Genomic DNA, 25,598 nt, shown 5'->3' on the forward strand with positions numbered 1-25,598 from the left:
CTAGAGGCATACACATTACTAAATAGTTTTCCAGAACTTGGATACTATAAATATCTAATGTTAACTCTTTGGAACTGGAGTGAAAATGCCAGCCCTTTTTACTAAGGAGTTATTTCATGATTTCTTTAAGTCTGAGTGGTAATACAGAGACACACACTAAATAACAATGCAGTTTTATTGATAAAATGACAGAACTGCAGCTTTTTGTGGAAACTTCAAACATCTAAAAGTTACTGAGAGCTTTACTGGCTTTCAAGGATTTATTAAGCATTTCAAAATGTAGCTGTCATTCTGGAAAGGCATTGCAGAGTAACTAAACTGCTGATTATTAATTATGAATTCTTGTAAACCAACTTTTCATGACTGTTAACTAGGATTCCCAGGTTGTATCCCAGAGACACACATGCAGTTAAGAAAAACAACCAAAACTCTTTGGCCGCAGGACCTGAGAGGCCTTGTAGCTTCTCCTGTGCCTTTTGTTTCATCTTGAATAAGGTGCCCTGATTGATAAATAAGGTGTTACCCTTATAGCAGCAAGAGGATGCAGAACAGACTTCAGAAGCCAAGGGTGATTCATCTTAAGAGAATTTAAAGCTGTGTGCATGTCCTCTATAGACTGTGACCTGGGAACTCCTACCAGAAACTGAAATGGACAACCATGATGTCTGCTGTTGCTGTAACTATTATGACTGGACATAGAAGGATCAACCCAACAGTTTTTTCATATAACCAATTTGGCTCGTGCTTTAGCTAGGAGATGAGTTTTAAAAAACCCAGTGCAGACCTCAATGGATATTCGTTTAAGCAGAATATAAAATTCAAAAAACAAGATAAACCAATCCCTAGAAGATTCAGCGAACATGGATTAAATGTCTTATAATGGGATGAGTTGCCTTCAGAGGAAAACGCATCGGGGTCCTCTTGGTTCTTTGTAGGGTTTTGAGCTTGTTACACTGTAGAAAGAGATTTGGGATCTTGGCTGCTGTCTTCTTCAACAAAGGCTTTGGGGAAAATGCCAACTTTTCCATTGCACTCCCCTTCCAACCAATCATCATTCACTAGAAGATGAAATAACATTGTGTTAGATTCACAAACTTAATCCATTAATGGGCAAGAATCAGGAAGAGGTGGAATGTAAAGAATCCAACCAGAATCTGCAGTGCCTTTGAGAAATGCAACCAAGATGTAAAGGAAAATGGATCTCCTTGTGCCTCATAGTTTTGTAGCAGAGGGAATTTTTGAAGGTACGACTTCTCTTATCCCAACATGACAAGTTGCACTTATCAGTTGCTTCACAACTCCTGAAGGTACAGAGGCCGTGACCCCTCTTGTTGCTGGATACCTTTCATGTCAGAAGGAGGACTGGGAATAATGGAGAGCCAGATCATCTGCTCAGTTAATTGTATGTGTTTTTGTACAGTTAAGTAGGTACAGTTAAGACTAACCATCTTCATCTGTTAACATCTCGGCCCTGATTATTTTGAGAGAGGAAGCTTTTTGCCTCCCTCAAGCTGTGTTGCTGAAAATGCCATTCAGGGCTACACTGAGTAGACTGTGTCTGGAGCTCTTTGGCTCTTCCAGTGCCAATATAGTCTACCTTTAGAGAAACTGAAATTAAAATAATGGGGTCTTGTTAGAAGAAAACCATTTGCAGCATAAATGGCAGGTGAAAATTCAAAGAATGTGGTTGCAGTAATAACTTGGAGAATTATTGGATCATTACAAAATCTAAGGTCCAGATACACGTAAACATAACAAACCAACCACAGGTTGTTTCCCCTGCAAGTCTTACTGAGAAGTCATAGCTGATACACCAGAAAAATAAGGACCTTCTACAGCAACGTCTTTCAGATGTCTTTCAGAACAGAGAGTCCCTTCAATAAGATGTTTGGGGAAGCATCTGAGGAAGAGTATCTTGGCTTCTTTGGTACTTTGCTATCTTACAGTGGGTTCCCTTAACAGCCTTATCAAAACAGTGGGTAGTCTTTGAACTGCCCTTCTTATTTTATCTGCGGATGGAGAATATTAATTATCCAGGTGGAGGCAGACAAGTTCTGTTAGAATTTTCAAAAGCACACTCACCCATCTACTTTGGTATTGTGAAACTAGGATGTCTGTTTAGCATAAGTAATTTCATATGGAACAGGAAGTATACTGAGCAACAAATTGCTGTGTATATGGTTATTTTCTTACTTGTATAATGGTTTTGTCCTGAGCTCTATTCTGCCATTTCCTGACATGCAAAGATGAGCATAAGATGGTTGAACTTTCATATAGGATATATTCCACAACAAGATGCAATTTCCCCTTCCCATTGGCCTGTGAAGCTATTCTTCCCCTCTACATGGAGCAACCCTCATGGCTTCAAGCCACTAAATGTGTTCTTGATGGTTCCTCAAGCTCTCTTGACCAGCATAGTTTGTGTGATAAGATGCCAATGGCCAAAACAGAATATGGAGTTTTGTGACAGCAGGAATTTGTTTCCTACCAGTGGAAGCCAATTTGCTTTCAGGTGACTGCTGATTGAATCAGTGATTGTTTCCCAACCTACAAAACGCAGTTGAATTGAGAAGTGTGGGAAAGTGTTATACAGTGATGGTCGTGAATTCTCTAATAAATGTTAGAAGTTCAAGCTTGATTCCCAGCAAGAGGCAGCTGGCTTTTCTGCCATGCATGCCCAGCCTTAAATTGTCAGATTACAGCCTAGCAATCATGTTTGCTACTTTAAAACACATGAGCAGCGTAGCTGAACTATAACTCCCAACATCCTTGGCCAATAGCCATGCTGGATGGGGCCAATGGGAGTTTAATCTACCAACTCCTGTAGGGCCACAGGTTTTACACCACTTCTTTAAAGGTCACGAGGTAGCAAGAGAGAATGCAGCTGCAACACCTCCTGCCCCATTCCTTCGCTGATCTTTGTGTCTGCCCTTTTTCTAGTACTTGCTGGAATGAGCATGAGCATTGGGACTACACCATAGCATAGGTGAGTGAGATGACCAGTGGGGGAATTAGAGCAGGATGTCTAGAATCCTCCTGCATCTCATGGTTTAAAGCTAGAAGCAGGACCTCCAGGTTGCAGTCTGACAATTCTGCATCTCTTGGTCCATGGGAGCTAAAAAGGAGAAGGAGCCCAGAAGAGAAGGGCAGTAGTAGCTGTAGAAGATGCAAGGGGCCCATAGTTGCCAGTTATCGACTTCAGCAGCCTGGTGCTCTACTGATGATGGTGGGGTCCAAAATGGAGGGCAGAAGGATTAGCAAGTGGTACCAGCACCACTTTCTGAAAGAGCTCTTGATCCTAAGGAAGAGGTCTTCTGCATGGTTCTTGGGCTTAGAAACCTCGATACACATGCCTGATACAGGTCATAGCCTTCAAGTACTGCATGTTCACACTCTTGAAGAAAACACAGTGAATATAGCAATTTATAGGTTAGAATTGATTCGTCAAGAAAATGAATTTGCATCCTTGAATTTGCATCCTCAATAGATGGAGTTATGGCAACTTTTGCGTAATGTCCCTAAAACAAAGGAATTGTGTAGGGTGGTGGATCCCCCATGTATGATTAGTAAGGTTCTCTGATTTAGGGTTAGTTTACCTTTCGCCAGAACAAGTATTGTCTCCCCCTGTTGGAATTCCAAGTCCTCTGGCTGGCTGGCTTCATAAGTATACCGTGCTACAACCTGTTTGGCATCTGTCTGTTTTGTTATCTTCTGCTCAGCCTCCTTTCCATCTTCCATATTTAGATTGTCTTTGCCTGCCTGGTGTAAGAAACAGCCAGTTCAAACATCTCTTTAGCCATTTCCTTAATTAGCAGTACATTAAAAAAAAAAGCCTCCCACGTTCTTCATATCTATCTAATACTGATGTAAAAATGCAAGATTTTCAGTTAATCTTGCACCTGCAACTGGAAAATCTTCATCAGGATTTAACAGAAATTAAGTCATTCACAGAGCCAGTATTAGGCCTCCTCTCTCATGTTTTCACGTGGATATCATGTTTGTATGCTGAAGTTCAGCAGAGTCCTGAACTTTTTTTAGAGGGGTTGTGGCAAATGGTTTGGAAACATCAGGTGTCTGAGGCACAATTCCATCCCTTCAAAGCAGGAAGGGCTGTGTTTACAATGGGCAAGAGAGAGCTACCTCCTATCAGAGGAGCCTGCCCACTATGTTTCTGTATGACACTCTGTTCTGGGCATTCAGGTAACACCGTGTTGGGAGTGATCAAAATATCAAGTTGTGTGTAGCGGATTTACCCACCTGCAGGAGCATCTGACAGGAAAGGTCCCAAGTCCAGAGCAATGAACTATACAGAAAAATCCATCTGTCTTGAGAAACAATGGATTGTGTCTCCAGGGGTGAAGTCAAACTGCTGAGTTAGCAGCAGCAAAGTGACCTCCCTGGGACGCAAGCCTGGGCAGTGTGTCTGGAGATCCTGGGCTGTCCAGACGACAAGACCCCCCTCTTGGCCTCGCTGATGTGGTCCAAAGGAAAGCAGAGCAACATCTTTGGCACCAGCTTGGCTGCAAGAGTTGCTGGAAGGAGGCAGACAAGACGCCATCCAACCATCTTAGATACTCTGGATTTGTGTAGAGTTTGCTCCTTAGCCTTTTCTTCCCCCAAAGATGTCCCACAAGGCAGCGGAGGTGAGGATCTGATGGACTACCTTTGCAGGTGAATGAGCCCCATCTGCCTCTCATTTCCCTCTACAGCACACGCAGAAATGGTATGCAAGTGAAGTCCCTAACTTGCCGAGGGTTTGAAACTCACAGGCTACCCTCATCTGGTTTAGCCAGCCGGTCAAAGCTGTTCCCTGGGGTATGGCCACTGTCATATGCTGACAGCTTCTAGGAGTTTGGGAATTACTGGAACAAATAAGATGGAGTATTTGTTTTCTTGGGGTTGTTTGTAACTATGATATGAGCCGGTTCTAAGACTCCCTGCCCTAAGATTCCCTAATTTTACAATGCAGATCAGAGCTTAGAAGAGAACTCCAAAACCTCAAACCCACTTATGAATATGCTATTCAAATACAATGCCACTCTTAATTTTATATATTTTATGTGCAAGCCTCACCTCACTTCCATGTATCCCACCTTAGTCGCAATTGTATGGGCAAGGGAAAAGATGAGTTGTGTACTGGGAAAGAGGTGAGACTTGCTAAGAAGGCAGCAAACAGCTCAGCACAACACTTCTACCAACCTTGCCATCTCCTGGACCCTTGCTGTGCAAAATGTGCACCAAACCTCTATAGGTTCACACCTACTGAGGCCAGCTTATTGAGGGAATGATCTGTTTTCAATTTCTTTCACACACAAGCTGTAGATTCCAGAATATTCCTGGAATGCTGGCCACCAGATAGGAGCTAATTTTTACTGATGGCTTTGGAAATCTCTTGAGATTTATATCCAGGACTATTCTGCCCCTTGGAAATACAAATGTCAGATCAAGAAAATAAAACTTGTGCTTTCGAGTTGTATGCTTTTGCCTAATGACTGGGATCCAAAGAACCGTGCAGCTAATTGTGCAAGACCAAGACAGCAGTTTTAGGCTTGTATTAAATAGAAACTTCCTGCCATACCAGATGGCAACTTCTTTCCAAAATGCCTGCAGTTCAGTAGAAATCAAAAGTTCAACTGGACATGCCATTCAGCAATTTTGGATCTGTGTGTAGTTTTCATGCATGTACTTTGGATGCTTTTTCCACCCTGAACTGCGAGTGTTTTATTCAATGAAGGCAGGGTGATGGCAAGCAAGAAAAGAGGTAAGGCAAAGGTGATTTTTAGTACCTTTGAAGGTGGTATACACAGGTTTATTTTCACACACACACTTTCTTTTTCTTTTTTTGCTTTGCCCACAAATGTTAGACTGAGAATCAAGTTGGCAATGGCCATGAAGTGAACTTAGTTTGATTTGAACCCAGGTTTCCAAGATTACACTTGGTACTCACTCCACTGTGGGCACAGTTAGGGGACAAAAAATGAAAGCTATGCTGCAGTTCTATCTCTTCCAATCAATAGACTGGGATATTTTCAAATATTTATCCACCAACATCACTGATGCCATCAAGTCAATTCAAAACTATAAAAAGCTAAATATAAGCAATGTTTAATTAAAGTGAATGTTTTTTTTAAAATAAAAAAACCAATTATAAATATTAAAGTGCTTGTCAATTATCCCATTGCCAGTGTCCTTGTAGGCCAGATTGCAGGAAGAAAGGAGGAAACAGGGCTTCTTTCCGAGTGACTGAGCAGGAAAACACCTGCACATTTTGCTATTCTGGTTAACAAGGGTTAATAAATAGAAGCTGGACTTTCAGCAAAGGGCTCTGAAATATTTTGGGGAAGTGGGCGGAGGTTGGTGACAGAATGCCTTCTGCTCCAGTATTGCCTACCTGCTCACTGCTGCACCACAATGTGAAGCACTTGTCCCTGGCATGACTCCACACGGTCTCCATCCTGCTATCCTCACTGAGCAGCACCAGTTCCTTGCTGTCTGTAGGTCGGTAGCTGAACAACAGACAGCAGAAACAAGTGAATACAGAAGCATCCCTCTCTCCTCAGTCGAGGTGGATTTGGCAAAGGGAGGCCAGGGCGCATCTCCTACCTCAGTTTCGTGTGCTGGGGTGAGAGTCCCAGCTTCAGGCACACTTTCTCCAAGAGGCTGCAGTAGGACATCTCAGGGCTCCCTTGCAGGGCTATGGTGTATTTGTAATGCACTTTGACAATGTAGGGGGTGTCCAGGCCAATGAACTGTAGGGGGAGGGAAATGGTACAGGAGTGCTTGGTCTTTTAATTTTTCAAAAATTAGTTGAAATGTGTTCTCAGGATCCTGTTCAGCAGAAGGGAAAGAGTGCTTAATTTCTGAAGCAAATGGTGATGTACTGGGAACTCTGCCATGAGATGGAATCCTTGTCCTTTAAAAATCTAAAGTCTGTATATGCTCAGAGGCAACTTGTTATTTATTTACAATCTTTACAACACCATCCAATTGCAATAGCCCATAAAAGCAAAGACTAAAAAAGGAAGTAGCAAAATCAGTATAACTAAGAGCCAGTAAAAGCAAAAAGCTTCTCACCTCAGCCCAAAAAACCAGGAAGTAGGCACCAGGGGAGCATCTCACAGTCAGTGTGTTCCTACCAAAAAGGCCTTCTGCCTCATAGACACACAGCAAAGATCACCAGAACATGGATAATGGAAACAAGACTCTCTCTGTCCAGGTAGGTCGCATATCACTCTAAGCTGCTAAAATGTGTTCAGAGGTCACTGGGGCCTCTAATCACACTGCTGGGTTAAAAAGCACCTCTGGGTGGCAAACATGACCCTTTAGTGCAAGACTGGAGAACCTATGACCCCCGCAAATCCCTTCAGCCTCAGTCAGGGGTAATGGTAACTGTAGTCCCAACAACATCTGGAGGAACACAGGCTCCCTATCCCTGCTTTTGGGGGCTGGGGGAGTAACAAATCCCATTAGAACAAATTGAATACCACCCACAAACATCCATCTAGTCAGGGCTGAGCCACAGTTTAGTGAGCCTCAACCAGTCCGTTACTGTGCCTAGGTACTGATTTAGCACACCCTGTGCCAGACCTGAGTTTGTTGAAAGAGAGAGAACACTTGGTGTCACTCGCATCTTGGTGACATCTCAGTCAAACTCTGGATTACCTCTTCCAGTGGTTTCAGTTAGCTGTTAAAGGGCATGGGTGATAGAACAGAACCCTGTAGGACCCCAAAGCATAATTACTGGATGGGGAAAGGGGGGGACTTGTTGATCACCAAGCCCACAGCTATGCCTTCTGTAGCTGGTCCTCCAAGGAGCAGAACCACTGCAGAAAGTGACCTCCAACATGAATATTACAGTCCAGAGGAATATCCTGGTATGACAAGCCATGGAGAGGTCCGAGAGAATCAACAGGCTTGTCTTTCCCATTCTCTCTCGTGGCAAAGATCATCCCACAGGATGGCAAATCAGGCTTGAAAGCCAACTTAAATAGATCTAGAACATCAGTGAAGAAGAAGAGGAAGAAGAAGAGTTTGAATTTGATATCCCGCTTTATTACTACCTGAAGGCATCTTAAAGCGGCTCACATTCTCCTTCCCCTTCCTCCCCCACAACAAACACTCTGGGAGGTGAGTGGGGCTGAGAGACTTCAGAGAAGTGTGACTGGCCCAAGGTCACCCAGCAGCTGCATGTGGAGGAGCGGAGACGCGAACCCGGTTCCCCAGATTGCGAGTCTACCGCTCTTAACCACTACACCACACTGGCTCTCTGTGAAATCAAAGTTAGTTGATTGGTAATCCCTAAGGTTTTTATTTTAAATTTTGACTTCAAGGAAAATTGGCATGGTTAAAGGATGCGTGGCTGGGCTACAAAACCAAGGGTAACTGTAAGAGCTATTTCTTTGTATGCCATTTGTTTATCAATACAAAAGCTTCGGCCCAGTATACCTGAAGGCGTGTCTCTACCCCCATCGTTCAACCCGGACACTGAGGTCCAGCTCTAAGGGCCTTCATTGCAAGAAGTGTGATTACAGGAACCAAGCAGAGGGCCTTCTCAGTAGTGGCGCCTGCCCTCTGGAATGTCCTCCCATCAGATGTCAAACAAGTAAACAACTATCTGATTTTTTGAAGACATCCGAAGGCAGCTTTGTATAGGGGAGTTTTTAATTGTGGTATTTTATGATGGTTTTATAATTTGCTGGAAATTGCTGTTGTTGTTATTTATTACATATGAACACTGAACTATCAAAATTGAAATCAAAACTTTGGGGCCCTTAGGTTTCCAGTTGGCCATGTTCAAATGCAGAGTGTGAGAACTCTCCAGCCCCAGCCCTGCCTCAGTTTGTTTTGGTTCAGTTATGCATCAATACATCACACAAAGTCTTAGGCTTGTGTCGCATGTCCAGAAGCTCACACTGCAAGGTGGTCATTTACCTGTGGTGCTCTTTCCTCATCTGGAAGAAAAAGAAGAGCAGTTTTGTGAGCAGGGAATAACCAAAAAAATGTTCTTGGGTGGTACACAGGCAGTGGCTGTTGCTCTCAGCGTGATTTAGAACCATACAAAACTGGTGTTCTAAATCATGCAGAGAAGGCTCCCCACTTCAGAGACTTCACTTCCACTCCAACTCATAAAGAGTGATGGGCAAAGTGACGGGGAGAGAGGGAAGAGCTTAGTACATTTGTCCCTGCTCCCCCTCTTTCTGTGTAGTCTTTATACTTGTGCAGCATGCCAAACAGAGCTACTGTCATATATGCATTGGACCTTAGAAAGGATTCACTGTCTGTCACTCTTACTTACCTGAGGGACACCTCTCAGGGCAATCTGGGGCAGCAAAGCTGGGTGGAGGAGGGATGTCAACATCTGCACCAATTCCTTGCTGTATGAAATGGAAACAAGCGTGACTGCCATGCACCCTGTGCCTGGTGCAGTTGCTGCATCAATCGCAGAAATAAGTGATGCAAAATACGCAAGGCAGCCCCTCTGTTGGAAGTGAAAGAACAGGCAAGATTTGGAGTAACTCTGTAATATTCCACAGACAGAAAGTGTTTAACTTGATGGAAGAGTTTTAAACTTGAAACCTTGCCTAATCGTTCACCAACAAGTTATCCAGTTAACTATTCCAGGAGCCTGCAAATGAGCTTATATTAGATCCTGCCTATTGGGTTCTGAGAAGAAGTTTCACATGCATAATCCAGTCACACACATTGTACTCATGCCATTCCTTCAAAAAGAGACCATGTGAGCAGGCGATCATTTGACCCTCACTGTGCAGGGAGGGCTGAGTTCAAATCTCAGCTGTTCTTGGGCAAGTTATTATCTTCCCAGATGCTTTCCTTTGCCTGTGGGTTTTACAAGCAGGGAAAGAAAAATATTAAATATAATGGTCTTATTATTGACAATTCAGAATATTTCCTCTGTAGCATTATCCAGGATTATCTGTTCCCTGTACTTTATATTTGCTCCTGTGAGGGTTTTGTATGTTTGCCTTATTTCTTTAGTGTTTTATAATTTAAGATGTATAGGTTGTTTTATAAATGTGAAATTAAATGTCTATATTCCAAGACTTACTTTTCTATCCAGAATAATAACAAGAGATTAGACCAAATAATATATGGACTGTAAAGCAAAGTGTCCTGGTCGTAACAGCAAAAGTGGAAATAGACATAGGATAAGTGGAAATGAGTGGTGTGCATCTTCATCCATAATATTCAAGACACCTTACCCGTCCACTAATGTTACAAGAGGAGCCATTTCCCTACCTGACATCTTTGTCAGGGAAACACAGAATGCTGGGGGTGTTGGCACATGGGTGAATAGGGCCAGGGTTACGGGGGGGGGGGGCTTTTGGCAAGCAGCCTTGTATAAATTATCATGTCAAGTTTTGCCCTAAGAATTAATACTTATTCTCTTACCTGGCCTGAAGAGAATTTCATTCCCATTGGCTCTAGGAAGTTGCAGGGTATGATCCCTTGCTGTACGAAAAGAAAACCAAGATATTGCTAGGAGGCAGGGTGGTGTCAGAGTTGTACATTGTGGGCAAAGAAAAGACTCCAAGACTGCACACAGGGGGCTAGTCACCCCTCCAGATTCTAATCTCCAGATTTTGAATGGCAGCATTTTAACTTCACTGATTCACTCCACCAGGCCTAAGCAGGTCGCTTTACTTGAAAAGTTGCCTGCAGGTGCTGAGAGGTGGCTGGGGGGGGGGGGCAGGTCTCAGTTTCTTTTATCTCAGGGCAACCTCTCATACTCCCTTCTGATCTTTTACCTAATTTTTGTGTAGTGCTTCACTACTATGGGGAATCAAAGAATTGTATAGTTGGAAGAGATCCTGAGGGACATCTAGATTCAGAAATCTCAACTAAAGCTTCCATGACAGATGACCATTCCACCTCTGCTTAAAAACCTCCAAGGAAGGAGAGTCCACCCGCTCTCACGGCAGTCTGTTCCACTGTTGAACAGCTCTTCCTGATGTTTGGTCGGAATCACCTTTCTTGTAACTTAAATCCATTGATTCAGGTTCTAGCCTCTGGAGCAAGAGAAAACAAGCTTGCTCCATCTTTCATATGACAGCCCTTCAGATATTATGGCTATCATATCTCCTCTTGGTCTCTTTAGCAGGCTAAACATACCCAGTTATCTCAACTGTTCCTCATAAGGCTTGGTTTCCAGACCCTTTATCAACTGTTGTACTGTACAGCAGAAAACAGCCCAAATATGAACATGCAAACCCACCTGCAACTATGCTACCATGTACTGTATTGGATCCAATAAAGTATGTCTCCTTTACATGGGGTCTAGGAGCAGAGCTGGGCAGGAGACAACCCTATGGGAATGCTACTATTCTGTCTCAGAAGAATTAGTCCACATCAGAACTCAAGTCCACAGCACATTCTGAACTTCAAGCACTTTAGACTACGTGTCACTGTGCTGAGCCCCTATATCTGATGTAGCTCAACAGTGCCACCTAGTGCACATGTGATTTTTCACCCCCTGCAGTAAATCCTGAGTAGACAGATATCTACTGTTTAGTTCAAGACAACTAGAATGCAACCCCAATATGGTACCAACAGTTCATGCCAGTGGAACAACAGTGCGGGTGTTCTCTGTAGAATTACCCTTGCTGGCCTTATACCTTCCCATTAAAGACAACAGTAGCCCAGTTGTCTTTCGCTTTCTTCAAGACAAAAACAATGTTTCCAGGAAGGACTTCAAGTTCCGCTGCTGTTTCTGGTATGAATTCGTAGAGGACTCTGTGAGGTTCTCCTTGCAGGGCCCTGCATGACAAATCAGCTGACAGTTTCATCATCAACAACAACTGATTGCTTTAGTGCACATCCAAGTCACTGGGAGCGCAATGGGATGAGTGCAAAAACCATCCCACCAGTGAGCTAGATGTGTGGGGAAATAGTCGGGTGGCTGCTTTCTTTTATTATGTACATGTGCCCAGAGGTCACCTATTTATATTGTTGAAACAGCCTGTATTAAACAGCAAATCCTAAGTGGAATATTTGTGCAAACATCCCAAGCATAGACTATTGTATTTCAAAAGTTGTATTTCATATCACTATGTGTTTGCTCGTTTGGAATGTTTTATTTCCTTTTTTCCCCCCTAATGAAGCAAAAAAGGGTGGGGGGATAAAATGTGTTTCTGTTAAGAGGGTGTAGGTTCATAGGTCAGTATCCAATCAAGTAGTTGTCTGAGAACAATAACTTTTGGCTGTGCAACAGAACTTCCCTTCCCTCTTTTCTCCCCATGCATCTCCCATGTACCCCCTAAATTGATTATGGTGGTTCAATCCACCCTCTGGAGCAGAGTTGGGGAGGGTGTGGGGGACACACAGGAAGAGGAGAGGGAAAGGAAGTTCCATTGCAGAAGTGGAAATCCTTGTGCTAACCAAAAAAATATTTTGTCAGATACCACCCATATACTCATAATGAAGACATCCAGACTTCATGGTGCTGTACTCAGTTCTAAACAGATTTTTGGGTTTATTTCTCTATTCCTTATCTAGTCATAGAAGAGCAGAATCTCCTACGAATCACTTTCTAAACCAATGGGAGCTCCTGAATGCTGGGGTTCCCTGCAGTTTATTGATCTTACCTGAGGGCTTCTGGTGATTTTGGTCTGGGAGGTGGTTCTGATGTCTGCAAGCAACATATTTTAGCATTAACCTCTCCTCTATACTGCAGTTAACTTTAAAGTCAGGCCCTGTGTTCAGAATCTATCTGGCCTAAAGAGAGATGCAGATGTTTCAGACTAGAGTGGGGTTGGGAGTCTTGTCATGGCTACCAAGGCCAGCCCAAGACGTTCTGCTGCCTGAGGCAAGAGACAAGATGGCCTCCTCCCATTCCTTGTACAGAAGCTGGCTGGACTGGCAGCTGAATCTTACTTCAACACTGGCAGCAGGACGGCACCTCCCACTGCATCTCAAGGGCAGCAGGCTAGTAGTTTAGGTGGTGTATTGACACTTACTACTCTGCCTGGCAACCACTTTCTACCCACTCAGACAAATGCTGCAGTGCAGCAGTGCTTGCATGCACCACAGAGCAACACAGCTGAGCAACACAGGCACACACCCAATGCTTGCTGGAGTGTGTGTGGCCTGCGCTGCCTGCCTCTCTGCCTGAAAACTTGATCAGGGATCTTTCCCAGTGCTGCTTCCTCCAGTTCATTGATGGTAAGACTGAGGATACATTACAGCTTAAATCACATCCAGGTCATTGTTTTTCTCAATTCAGACTGAAGCTGGTTTGGGGGGAAGTGCATCAAAATGTTTTGTCATAGAAAAGTCCTCTGTCTTACCTGAGGCTGAAGAGGCGCAAAGCCTGAAAACTCATCATTGTCAACCACAGAAGCCACAACCTGGAGTTAGAAGGAGAAACATGCTTAATAGCTTTATTCACACTGGTAATGTCAAGTGGTTTATGCTCTCTTAATCTAGGTTTCTGCTAGGCTGCTCATATTAACCTCCTGAGTGCTACATCTTCAGCACTATATAGATAAAAGTAATTGGCAGGGTTCCCTATTTCTCTCCTTTGTTGGGGACTCACTGAAGTTTTATTTGATCCTGGCTTTCCTTGCCAATAAGCTGAATTCATAGAATTGCAGGGTTGGAAGGGACCCCGAGGGTCATCTAGTTCAACCCCCTGCAATGCAGGAATTTCAACTAAAGCATCTATGGCAGACCTCTGCTTAAAACTTCCAGTGAAGGAGAGTCCACCACCTTCTGAGGGAGTCTGTTCCACAGTCAAACAGCTCTTACTGTTAGAAAGTTCTTAGTCAGAATCTTCTTTCTTGTATCTTGAAGCCATTGGTTGGGGCCTAACCTCCATAGCAGGAGAAAACAAGCCTGCTCCATCCTCCATATGACAGCCCTTGAGATATCTGAAGGCGGCTTTCCTATCTCCTCTCAGTTTCCTCTTTTCCAGGCTAAACATACCCAGCTTCCTCAACTGTTCCTCATAAGGTTTGGTTTCCAAACCCTCAATCATCTTGGTTGCCCTCCTCTGCACACGTTCCAGCTTGCCAATATCTTCCTTGATTTGTGGTGCCCAGAACTGGGCACAGAACTCCAGGTGTGGCCTGAGCAAGGCACAATAGAGAGGTGCGATTACGTACCTTGATCTGGACACTAGAAGGAAGGAGAGGAGAGGGAAATCCCATGGGGCAAGTGGAGGTCTGCTTATTTGAACAACACAATAAAATCATAATTTCTCTGCGACCCATCCCCTCTGCAGGGAGGTGGGACCAATTCGGATGGTCCGCCCCCGCCACTTAATGGATCCAAATGGTTTCCAGAGAGTGGTAGGGGATGCTTTATCCCATGTTGATGGCCTTTCAGCTGATTCCCTGGTGGCCCGCTGGAATGCGGAGTTAACCAGGGCTATTGACTGTTTGGCTCCGAAGCGCCCTCTCCGATTGCATGGAGCCCGGAGAGCCCCGTGGTTTTCCACGGATCTGAGGGCAATGAAACAATCGTTGAGACGGCTAGAGCGCTGGTGGCGGATAACTCATTCCGAATCTGACCGGACACAGGTTAGAGTTCAACGTCGAGCCTACCAAGTGGCGATAGCGACGGCGAAGAAGAATTTCTTCACCGCCTCTATTGCATCTGCAGAAAACAGCAGCAGGAGACTTTTTCAGGTGGTTCACAATTTAGCGGAACCACCTGCAACATCGGGGCCCAGTACGGGCCACATGTTCTCCTGCAATGATTTTGCAAAGTTTTTTGCAGATAAAATCGCTCAGATTCGGGAAGAAGTAGACTCCACCGTGGGAGCAGGGCCGGGGCGGGAGAGTGCTAGAGTTCTGTCTAGTCAAGCTGAGTGGGATCAGTTCCAATCTGTTACCTCTGAGGATGTGGACAGGCTGCTTGGACGAGTGAAACCAACCACCTGTCTCCTGGACCCTTGCCCATCCTGGCTTATAAAAGCTAGCTGGGAAGGACTGGGCGATGGGCTTCATGGGGTGGTGAATGCTTCCCTCCGTGAGGGAGCCTTCCCAGACCCGCTGAAAGAGGCGGTTATTAAACCGCTTCTTAAAAAACCATCTTTAGATGCGGCCACAATGGCCAACTATCGCCCAGTCTCAAATCTTCCATTCTTGGGCAAGGTGATAGAGCGAGCGGTTGCCGAACAACTCCAGGCACGCCTGGAAGAAGCGGACCATTTGGATCCCTTCCAGTCGGGATTCAGGCCTCATCATGGGACTGAAACTGCCTTGGTCGCACTGGTTGATGATCTCCGGCGGGCTAGGGACAAAGGTGAGAGCTGTTTCCTAGTTCTGCTGGATCTCTCAGCGGCGTTTGATACCATCGACCATAACATCCTTCTGGACCGTCTTGAGGGGCTGGGAGCTGGGGGCACTGTCCTACAGTGGTTCCGCTCCTTCCTCCTGGGCCGTGTTCAGAAAGTGGTGGTGGGGGATGAGTGTTCAGACCCCTGGGCTCTCACTTGTGGGGTGCCTCAGGGTTCTGTCCTCTCCCCAATGCTTTTCAACATCTACATGCAGCCGCTGGGAGAGATCATCAGGAGGTTTGGGCTGGGTGTTCATCAGTATGCGGATGATACCCAGCTCTACCTCTCTTTTAAATCAGAACCAGTGAGGGCAGTGAAGGTCCTGTGTGAGTGTCTGGAGGCGGTTGGAGGATGGATGGCGGCTAACAGATTGAGGTTGAATCCTGACAAGACAGAAGTACTGTTTCTGGGGGACAGGAGGCGGGCAGGTGTGGAGGATTCCCTGGTCCTGAATGGGGTAACTGTGCCCCTGAAGGACCAGGTGCGCAGCCTGGGAGTCATTTTGGACTCACAGCTGTCCATGGAGGCACAGGTCAAATCTGTGTCCAGGGCAGCTGTTTACCAGCTCCATCTGGTACGTAGGCTGAGACCCTATCTGCCTGCGGACTGTCTTGCCAGAGTGGTACATGCTCTGGTTATCTCCCGCTTGGACTACTGCAATGCACTCTACGTGGGGCTACCTTTGAAGGTGACTCGGAAACTACAACTAATCCAGAATGCGGCAGCTAGACTGGTGACTGGGAGCGGCCGCCGAGACCATATAACACCGGTCTTGAAAGACCTACATTGGCTCCCAGTATGTTTCCGAGCACAATTCAAAGTGTTGGTGCTGACCTTTAAAGCCCTAAACGGCCTTGGTCCAGTATACCTGAAGGAGCGTCTCCACCCCATCATTCTGCCCGGACGCTGAGGTCCAGCGCCGAGGGCCTTCTGGCGGTTCCCTCATTGCGAGAAGCGAAGCTACAGGGAACCAGGCAGAGGGCCTTCTCGGTAGTGGCACCCACCCTGTGGAACGCCCTTCCAGCAGATGTCAAAGCGATAAACAACTACCTGACATTCAGAAGACATCTTAAGGCAGCCCTGTTCAGGGAAGTTTTTAACGTGTGATATTTTACTGTATTTTTGGTTTTTATGGAAGCCGCCCAGAGTGGCTGGGGAGGCCCAGCCAGATGGGCGGAGTATAAATAATAAATTATTATTATTATTATTATTATTATTATTATTATTATTATTATTTAAAAACTTGCACACACTCTTTGAATTGAATAGTAAAAGGAGGATTCTTATCTGAAAGCGTTATTTTTTATTATTGTGGTGTGCTTTTAAAAAATATTGTATTATAAAATTATGGCGCCAGTTAGTTGCTGACGTTTCAGGCAGCCTCTGTAGCTGTTTCTTTCACAGGGACTTGGTTGTGGCTCTCTCCAGGCTACGAGAAGCTTCACTTGCTGCATATCAAACTAGGGCTAAAGGTACCAGAGCAGGCCGGCTTGTGTTTTTCTAGACATCTGCAACTCTATTACTGTTTATCATGAATGACCTTTTAGGAATACAAGTGAAATTTGCTGGGTAATTCCACTTCTGCCATAGATTAACTTCCTACCATAGATAGATACTTTATTCGGCTATAAGCCCACAAGGTAAAACAAATCAATAGATAAAATAGCATTTTACAATCTAAAATATCAACTAAAATATTTCAATGCATAATCTCCTTTGGGGGGGGCAATAAAGATAGATAGATACTTTATTCGGCTAACTTCCTACCATAGATTTCCCTAAGTAATCTTTCTTCTCCAGCTGTGCCACTTGCTTCTCATTTGGCCGAAACAACTTCCCTTCAGGAATCACAAAGGGCTGAAAGAATCTTTGCTTCTGCAACACACACACACACAAAAGTCAATCACTTCACCATTTTCCAAGACCATCTGCTAAAAAACACGGCATAATAATCCAGCATGCTTTGTCCGATATTTGTGTACCATGCTTGTTACACATAGGATAATGAGGGCCATACCACAGCCCAGCCTTCCCCAACCTGGTGCTCTCCAGATGTGGTTGAACTACAATTCTCATCTTCCCTGACAATTGCCCATGCTGGCTGAAGCTGATGGCAGTAGGTGTTACTGCAAAATCTGGAAGGTACTAGTTTGAGGAACACTGTTGTAGTCATTATTCTAACATCGAAATACAAAGGAAGACTGGATTCCTATGCAACTTTAAACAATAGTGCAGTAGACAAAATGTCAAAACACAGCTTTCCCTCACTTCTGCACACCTGTTTCCCCCCAACAACGTGCATATACATATCTTGATGGGATTGCCAGGTCTCAGGGTTCAAATGCAAGTTTCAGAAGCTGTTTGTTGATCTCCAGAGCAAAGCGATGCATTGCTACATTCTTAAATAGAACGGTCACACAATGCACCACCTCTAAAGTTACAAAGCCTTAGTATTTTGAGCCTAGGCTAATTGATTGCCGTTTCCTTCATTTTCTTACCAGGATGGATTCCATGGCCCTGTCGATTTTGTTGTGCCGGGGTTCGCTCTTCAGTTTCATTGCCCTAGCCAGATGCTCCTCTGCCTTCTTCCAGTCCTCCAGCTTGGAATGGGCAAGGGCTGTGTTGTATAACACCTGTTGGGAAAAGGGGCAGGAGTGCCAGAGAATAAGAGTCTGGACCTAATCACATTTCCTTGGATGGAGCAGCAGGTAGACTGCTGAGAGGACCTGGGTTCAAATTCCTGAAGCTAACAAGATGCCTTTGGGGTGGTCTCTCACCCAGAGTGAGAACAGTATTGGTCAAATACAACACCAGTCCAGAGCCTGGACTGATGGACTTTCACTCACGGTTACCTGCCTCAATGTCAGGGATGGGCAAGAGCCTGAGGAGTGGGGGGATGCGCAGGCAGAGGAGGCATGATCCAGGGAAGGGATGAGCAATTGGTGGGGTTCCAGGGGGGCAGTGGTAGAGGAGAGTCAAGGGGGAGAGACAGGGCAGCCAGAGATGAGGGGAAAGGAGGTGTGAGGGAGTCTCAGTGGCGGAAGGTGGTCACAGAGAATCAGGCCTTTGGAATCTCTCCCCATCCTCCCCTCCGCTGTCTCCATGCAAGAAGGGGTAACTAGAGCTGCCGCTCAGGAGTTGTTGTCGTGTGCAGAAAAGTCCGCAGCAGAAAAGTCCATTTAAGTAAGCTGAAAGGGACGTTGTCATGCTGTTGCTCCAATTGTCTGGATCAGAGCACAGGGCTGTAGAGGGGATTGCCTAAGCAGCTGATGGCAGGTTGTGTGTGAGAGCCTTTGGGAGCTGATGTAACCTAGTGCTTTGCCAGTGAAGAAATAAGCTTCCAAACGCTTGTCTTTGGGCTGGGACCCTCGCAGGGTTGAGCTCATTGGAAGAAGGCAAGACACAAATAAAATAACCGATTTAAAAAAGCAAGTAAGCTTAGATGGCAATATGCTTAGAGGCATCGTCCACTGAGCCAGTTGGCTGCTTCCCATGGTATTCCTCAAACCCCAAACTTGCCTCACAGGCAAACAACCTAAACTGCAGGCCTAGGATCTTGTAGTCTATTAGGTTGTTCCCCCGCAGCTGAGCAAATGCCTCTTTCAAGTCATTAATGGCTGACTCATACCTGAAAAACAAGGAAGGAGAGTAAGTACTTCTGGAGCAAACAAAATGGCAGGATATTTTGACGATCCTCAGAAGTGCTTTCGTCCATTCGAAGACAATTGTTCTAATCATTCCTTTTTATTCACATCGTTGGCGTGCTCTAAAGGAGGTTTCTATATATTTTCCAAGTTACAGTTTTTCTGTGATTGTGATATTGAGTATATTGAGTATTAAAGGTTTTTATGAATCAATTTTTTGTATATAGTAAATATTTAAACAACAACACAATATAGTGCTGAAGCTGTATGCGCTCTGAATTTGCTGGGTATGGTTTTGTATTCTGGGCTGCTGTCTTTTCAGAGTATGTAACTTAGCATCTTTTTATAGTGCATAATTTTGTTTCGGTTTGTATGTTACAGATTTCCCTTGATAAAGAGCTTCATTGAAACATGTTGGGAACCATTTCTAGTTATACAGCTCTCTCTTTTTCCTTCCAGGGTTTTTCTCTACAGCTGTCTTTGATCCTCTCTCTTGCATTTTGGAGCCATCCTCAGGAACTGAGAACACTGCCAGGAAATCTGTCAAATGTAACTGTGTGAGTCTTTACCAACTTCATGCAAGCACAGAAAACTCAGACCTTAGAACCAATCACAAAAGTGAGAATCTAAGTTTTCTTCCTCCCCACTCCCATTTTCTCTTTAAAAAGCCACAGGAAGTTTCTAGCCCTCACAGAAGGGAAGGCAGATTTAAAGGCGTTTGAGCAATGTCTGGCAAAACCTACCGTTCACTAACTGCAAATAACTGAAATAATTACATTTCTTCTCCAGCCTCCTTCCTCTTCTGCTGTTCTTTTCCTTGTGTCAAATTTTAGATTGTAAGTTCCTAAGGGGAGATCTTCCCTTCCATACTTTGTAAGTCACCATGTACATCAATGGCACTAAATTATTATTATTATTACTACTACTACTACATAAGTTATTATTATTATTTATCTATTCATATAAAAGTAGAATTTATGTAAATCTGACAGGGAACAGAATAAATTACACAAAATAAGAATATATAGGCAAATGTGTCTGAGTTGCATAATTTATGCAGGTTCTCTTGGTCCAGATTTTGGGTTATTGCAACCCATTATTATTTCACTTATTATTACTTATTACTTATTATTATTATATCACTTTAAGAGTCATGGAGAATTCTGGGAACGGTAGTTTGCCAAGGGTGCTGGGAATTATAGCTCCAAAGGTCACCATCCTTAACAAACTGCAATTCCCAGGATACTTTGGGAGAAGCCATGACTGTTTAGATGGTCTAAGAGTGCTTTAAATGTATGGCATGGATGTGACTAGTGGGAACTGTCTGAACTGATGAACATCATGTTTGTGGGGAGGGAAGTCTTAGTAACTTACTTTATTATATAAAGTCATGTAATTTCCAACACTCAAGTATTTTTTATTGGTTTATGTATATTTTGGATGGAAAATGACAATTATGATGTATAAAAAGAAAATTTAATAAAGATGATATGTAAAAAAAACCCCATAAACTGTCCCATTAACCTTGTAGGGCAGAGCCTTCCAAACTTTTCATGTTGGTGACACACTTATTAGACATGCATCATTTCGCAACACAGTAATTCAGTTTCACTAGCAAACCAGAGGTTAAACTAACCCCTTTCTAGCCCTGTGAGGAGTGTGGGGAGCGTTCGTGCGACACACCTACACACTGCAGCCGACACACTAATGTGTCGCAACAACCAATTTGGAAAGCTCTCTTGTAGGATATTATATTACATTATATCTTCCTATGTACATAAAAGGGTAATGCCAAGGGTCGGCAAACTAAGGCCCATGGGCCGGATCTGGTCCAATTGCCTTCAGGATCCGGCCCGCAGACTGTCTGTGGATTGGTGTGGGGAATCTGTTCAATCAGCCTGCGCCTCCCCCCCCCTGCGCCATTTACACACCATGGCGGCACCTCCTCCCTCCCTCCTCCTGGCTTCTCCCCGCCCTGCCTAGAGGAGGAAGGGGGCTGGGCTGAGCGCCATTTTAAGCAGCCCCTCTCTGGAGCCAGCCCTTTCGCACAGCTCATCTTCCCTCCACCGCTGCTGCCCTGGTGCTTCTGTGGGCCAGAGAGCGGAGCAGACGAGAAGCAGAAGCAGCGGTGGTGGCAGCGCCTGGGAAGGTAAGCGCAGCGGCTGGGGGGGGACTACTTGCCCCCTCGCCTCTTCTTCCAGCTCTCCCCCCCCCCGCCCCGGTGCTGCTTCCATAGCCCGCCACAAGGTCTGAGGGACAGTGGACCAGCGCACGGCTAAAACATTTTGCCGACTCCTGGGTAAGGTTGTTGTCGTGCGGCTGTTCATGTGGCTGCCAGTCAGTGGTCACAATAACTCCAGCATGAGGAACTGCAGGCAGGGAGCAAGCAGACCAGGTGAGGTGTGAACTGAGGAGGCAGGTACTGTGAAGGGCACCCCCCCCCACTGAACACACCTGCAGCGAGCTTTAAAGGTGGACGGAGTTGGGAGTTGGGGCTGAGCTGTGAGGGAGATTTGGTCATTTGTGGGGGAATTGTGCAATGGGGCAGGTGAGGTTGGGGAGTGCAGCAAGCAGAGTCACCATCCCCTAGTTTTAATTTTTTTAAACTACTAAAATGTTTTTGTTTTTAACTGTATTTGGTTTCTTTCGCTTTGTTTCTGCTATGTTTTTTGCTGCCCAGGGCTCCTTTGAGAGGAAGAGCCAGGATAGAAAATAATAATGATAACTCACATTTCCATCTGGTAGGCCACAGATCCTCGGTGGAAGTAGGCAACTGCTAAGTGTTTGTCATTGTTAATGCTTCTGGTAAGAGCCTGAAGGAAGAAGACGTTATGGAGACATAGGCATGATTTCTGCCACACAAAGTGTTCCCGACGGGAATCCAACACTGGAGTCGGCAAGATCAGTGACCTGCAGCCTCTACTCACAACCTGCCAGGTTCCACCGGGACCCTCAAGTTTCTAGCTCTCCCTGTTATTGCTCTGCCCCCAGCAGGGCAGGATTGCTTTGGAAATCAAAAACCAAGCCACTCTGCAAGAGTGTTGGCTGTGTTTGGGTAGGCAGTTCAAAAATGCACCGAGGACCTGAACTAGCCAGTCATCCTGAGTCAAACCTGTGACATGATCCTGCAATGTACACCCTTTTATGCAATTTCCTATTTCACTATTAGATTTGAAATATCTGCTGCAGCTCACTTTTACAGCGCTGGCTGGTGGGTGCAAGGCTATTATTACGCACTGCTCCACTCTTCAGCTTCTGAACAATTGGTGAACTTTACAACTGCAGCTTTTGTGGTTTCACTGGCCCTGTACAATTCCTCTGACCGCCATGATGGGCCTGAGCCTGTCCCTAGTTCTAGGAACTTCTGGCAAAGTGGTTGAATGGTGTAACAGTTTGGCTCATAATAATATAATATTTAATCAATCATCTTTATATAGTACTATTTCACTGTTCAAATCACAATGTAGTCTTTCATAATTAATATGCATCATAATAATTATAATTATATTTATATTGCGCCCTTTGCTCAAAGTGTACAGGATTCTATCTTTACCACCACCTCCCACGATTTAGTTTTTGCAACAACCCTGTGACATAGGTTAGGCTGAGATAAAATGACTAGCCCCAGGTCACCCATCCCTGCGAGTAGAAAATTAACAAATCAAGGAGACAGCGACACAACCTTCGCCCCTGATCTGCTAGCTTACTACATGCAGAGGAGGTTTGTTTATTTGCTCGTTTGTTTTGAAAAACCTACAGCCAAAACCAGTACAATCCTAAATTCTAATCTGGTGTAATTATGTAGAAGAATACCCAGCTGTTTTTAGCACAGAAAGTCGTCACTTGCCAGTTAAATCATCTGCAACTCAGAACTGCTGTAATAAAAAATGTGAAACTTTACTTTGTTCTCTGCTGGCTTTGTGCAAATCCCTCTGCCTGAAAGTTCTTTCAATACGTCCTCAGCTACAGCAGCCACCCACCAGTTAGTTAGGGCTTTTAAAAAACCCTGCACAATATGAAGACTTGCCCACTTTACCTGCTGGGCCTCCTCCAAATTCCCCATGATCAGGTGGATGCAGCCGATGTTAAAGCAGATTTTGGAAGAAGGCTTCTGAACGGCAGTGAAGGCGGCCAGGGCGCCGGCCCAGTCCTTGCGATCTGCCGCAGAGACCCCCTCGCTCCAGAGGCGGATGGTCTCCACCAGGGCCATGGCCAAGCTGGAAGGGGCAGGCGATGTTCCTCAGGCCCCCCTGACTTTCTGCAAGACTTTCGGTGTGTGTTGCAAACAGACCAGGAAGTGTCTGCACTCAACTAATAACTGAACTGGGCCTGAGGTGATGTAATACCAACCGGCTCTCTGAGGCGAAGCAAAGCAGCTTTCTAAACAGAGCCCTCTCTGTGCAGGTCGGCTTGGGCATGGTGCACTTTGCCAGAGTGACTCCTCCCCTTCCAGCTACAGGAATGCCTTCCTTTTTCTGAATTTCACTTTCCTAAGATCTTAAGAAGAAGAAGAAACAACAGACGGTGCCTCTGCAGATTCCCCTCCTGCCTGTGTTTGTGCTGACCAGCACTACCCCCGTTTTGCACATCCATGCTGAGCTCACAGCTGAGGTGACATTTGCACTCAGGGCTTCCAGGCTCACAGCACACACTCTTTGCCGCTGGGCGCCCCTATGGTCATCAGAGAGAATGGACTTATGTGGCCCCCGAGCCAAGGAGATAATGAACTATGCAGCCTTGGAAGGCAGCCCTGTATAGGGAAGTTTTTTTCTTAAAAAAATGTTTGTTATTAAAATATGTTGAAAGATGCCTAGAGTGGCTGGGGCAACCCCGTGAGATGGGTGGGGAATAAATAATAAAATTATTGTTCTGTCCCTGTTTTCATCAGATAAACGTTGTTGATGATGTCTCCCTCCCCCAACAGTAAGGATTTAAGATCCACTAAAGGCAGAGTTTTACAGTTTCTCAACCTGAGGCAATCGTTTCCTATATGAGGCAAGGGCTGCTCCTTCTCCTTTTTGTGGACTTTTTCATACTATAAAAGTCCTGTGCAGCATAGACACACTTCCTTCTAAAATCATGATGCTAATGGAAATAGAAATCTGTCAGGGTTGGCAAAGAAGAATCAGATGCCCAAGATTCAGTCACAGCCATTAATGAGTGATCCGCCCCATCATTTCAGTTCAGCCTTGCTGGGGAAAAGATGAAGAGATACTTATGCATAGTTGAATAATGTTACTTTCTCAATTTTCCTGACTTCTGCTTAAAACTGCAATAGGTTTAGGAGATACTGGATTTGCCTCCCACACAGTATGATTTATCACTTGGGAGGAGAAGGCTGTCAGGTTGTCTAGATGTGTTTCTTGAAGTAAAGTTAGGCTCACTTTTGTCCTTTTTTTCAACAATTGTGCTGATTTCTTTCTTTTAATAGGACAATTCAATCCTACATTTAATTACATTTAAATATATGATTTTACAGTAGAGGAGCCTGCTGGATCAGACCAATGGTGGGTCTAGATGCCCTTGGGAAACCACCGCTTGAGGTTTCCAGCAACAGCAGTTTATTCATTTATTTATTTCTTAAGAAATAGAATAAAATAGAAAATAGAAATACAGTAGTACCTCGGGTTAAGTACTTAATTCGTTCCGGAGGTCCGTACTTAACCTGAAACTGTTCTTAACCTGAAGCACCACTTTAGCTAATGGGGCCTCCCGCTGCTGCTGCGCCGCCAGAGCCCGATTTCTGTTCTCATTCTGAAACAAAGTTCTTAACCCGAGGTACTATTTCTGGGTTAGCGGAGTCACTAACCTAAAGCGTATGTAACCTGAAGCGTATGTAACCTGAGGTACCACTGTAGAAAGCTTTCAGCTTTAGGGTTAAACAAATATATTTGGTGATTTCTCACTCACCAAGATAAATGCCATTTAACTCCTCCTGAAGAACGAGACAGTGTGTCCTTTTTAATTTCAAGAAGTTGCTTGGTGGAATCAGCTGACTGGACAATTATCTATTCCCACCCACCCAAACATTTAATTTAAAAGTGGTATCCCAGTAGCAATACATTCCTTTTTTTGTTATAGACAAATTGTTTAAAATCTCAAGCTTTTCTTTTTTGACATCTGCTGGTGCAAGTCTAAGAGAACTGGAACTTCGTTACCAGCAATATTCAAATAGGTCATATTTTATTTTGAATAGCTTTCTTAACTCGTAAACTAATAAAGTTAATAAATACATCACAGCAGAGGTTTGGTTTTATTTATAGTCTGCAAATGTGGAATTTATTCTGTAAGCAGTTTCAATTCCTATTCCTAATACAGGAAATTGTTTTAACAGTTTTTCTTAGAAGTCCACTAAATCTCATTTCACAGTTCCTCCTTCATTTCTTTAAGTTTTACATTGCATCTCCATACTCCTTAATCTAACTGTTCTGGTCTAACGTTTAATTACAAGTCATTTTCATGACCATACTGTTCTCTAACTAGGGATAGGACAGAAATTTGATACAATTCACATTTAAGGCCAAACTCTGATGGTGTTTCCTGCTTGGCAGGGGGTTGGACTCGATGGCCCTTGTAGTCACTTCCAACTCTATAATTCTATGATTATTATTTGCATTTGCTGAAACAAGACACCAGAAGTAGACAATGTGGTGCCC

At 44.5% G+C, this 25,598-nt stretch overlaps 1 protein-coding gene across 2 annotated transcripts; it reads right to left on the bottom strand.

The window, feature by feature from the left end:
• Nucleotides 1-157: 157 nt before the first annotated feature.
• On the bottom strand, nt 158-23,550 carry NCF2 (neutrophil cytosolic factor 2). Of its 2 annotated transcripts, XM_081915119.1 has the most exons (15): nt 22,979-23,550; nt 21,673-21,755; nt 18,818-18,926; nt 17,797-17,931; nt 17,066-17,173; nt 13,305-13,364; nt 12,603-12,646; nt 11,634-11,775; nt 10,411-10,470; nt 9,296-9,374; nt 8,932-8,951; nt 6,604-6,749; nt 6,392-6,506; nt 3,597-3,759; nt 158-1,058 (listed from the first exon to the last, which is right to left on the bottom strand). In XM_081915119.1, exons 1-15 carry the CDS (start codon nt 23,150-23,152, stop codon nt 949-951), a joined length of 1,548 nt encoding a protein of 515 aa, XP_081771245.1. In that variant the 5' UTR covers nt 23,153-23,550; the 3' UTR covers nt 158-948. The 2 variants fall into 2 exon arrangements, with proteins under 2 accessions (XP_081771245.1, XP_081771244.1); XM_081915118.1 differs by lacking the exons at nt 21,673-21,755; nt 22,979-23,550 and adding an exon at nt 20,992-21,443.
• Between the last annotated feature and the right edge of the window lie 2,048 nt (nt 23,551-25,598).

Source organism: Podarcis melisellensis, assembly GCF_964234715.1.
Source record: "Podarcis melisellensis genome assembly, chromosome: 6".
NCBI classification, from domain to species: Eukaryota; Metazoa; Chordata; class Lepidosauria; order Squamata; family Lacertidae; genus Podarcis; species Podarcis melisellensis.

Excerpts from the sequence above, each read along its gene's own strand:
- NCF2 (XM_081915118.1), bottom strand. The coding sequence starts at position 21,269 with ATGAACAGCCGCACGACAACAACCTTACCCAGGAGTCGGCAAAATGTT. Across the intron at positions 18,927-20,991 it reads CGGTGGAGGGAAGATGAGCT|GTATGAGTCAGCCATTAATG; the intron begins GTGCGAAAGGGC and ends CTTGTTTTTCAG. Across the intron at positions 6,750-8,931 it reads ATGAGGAAAGAGCACCACAG|TTCATTGGCCTGGACACCCC; the intron begins GTAAATGACCAC and ends CTCCCCCTACAG.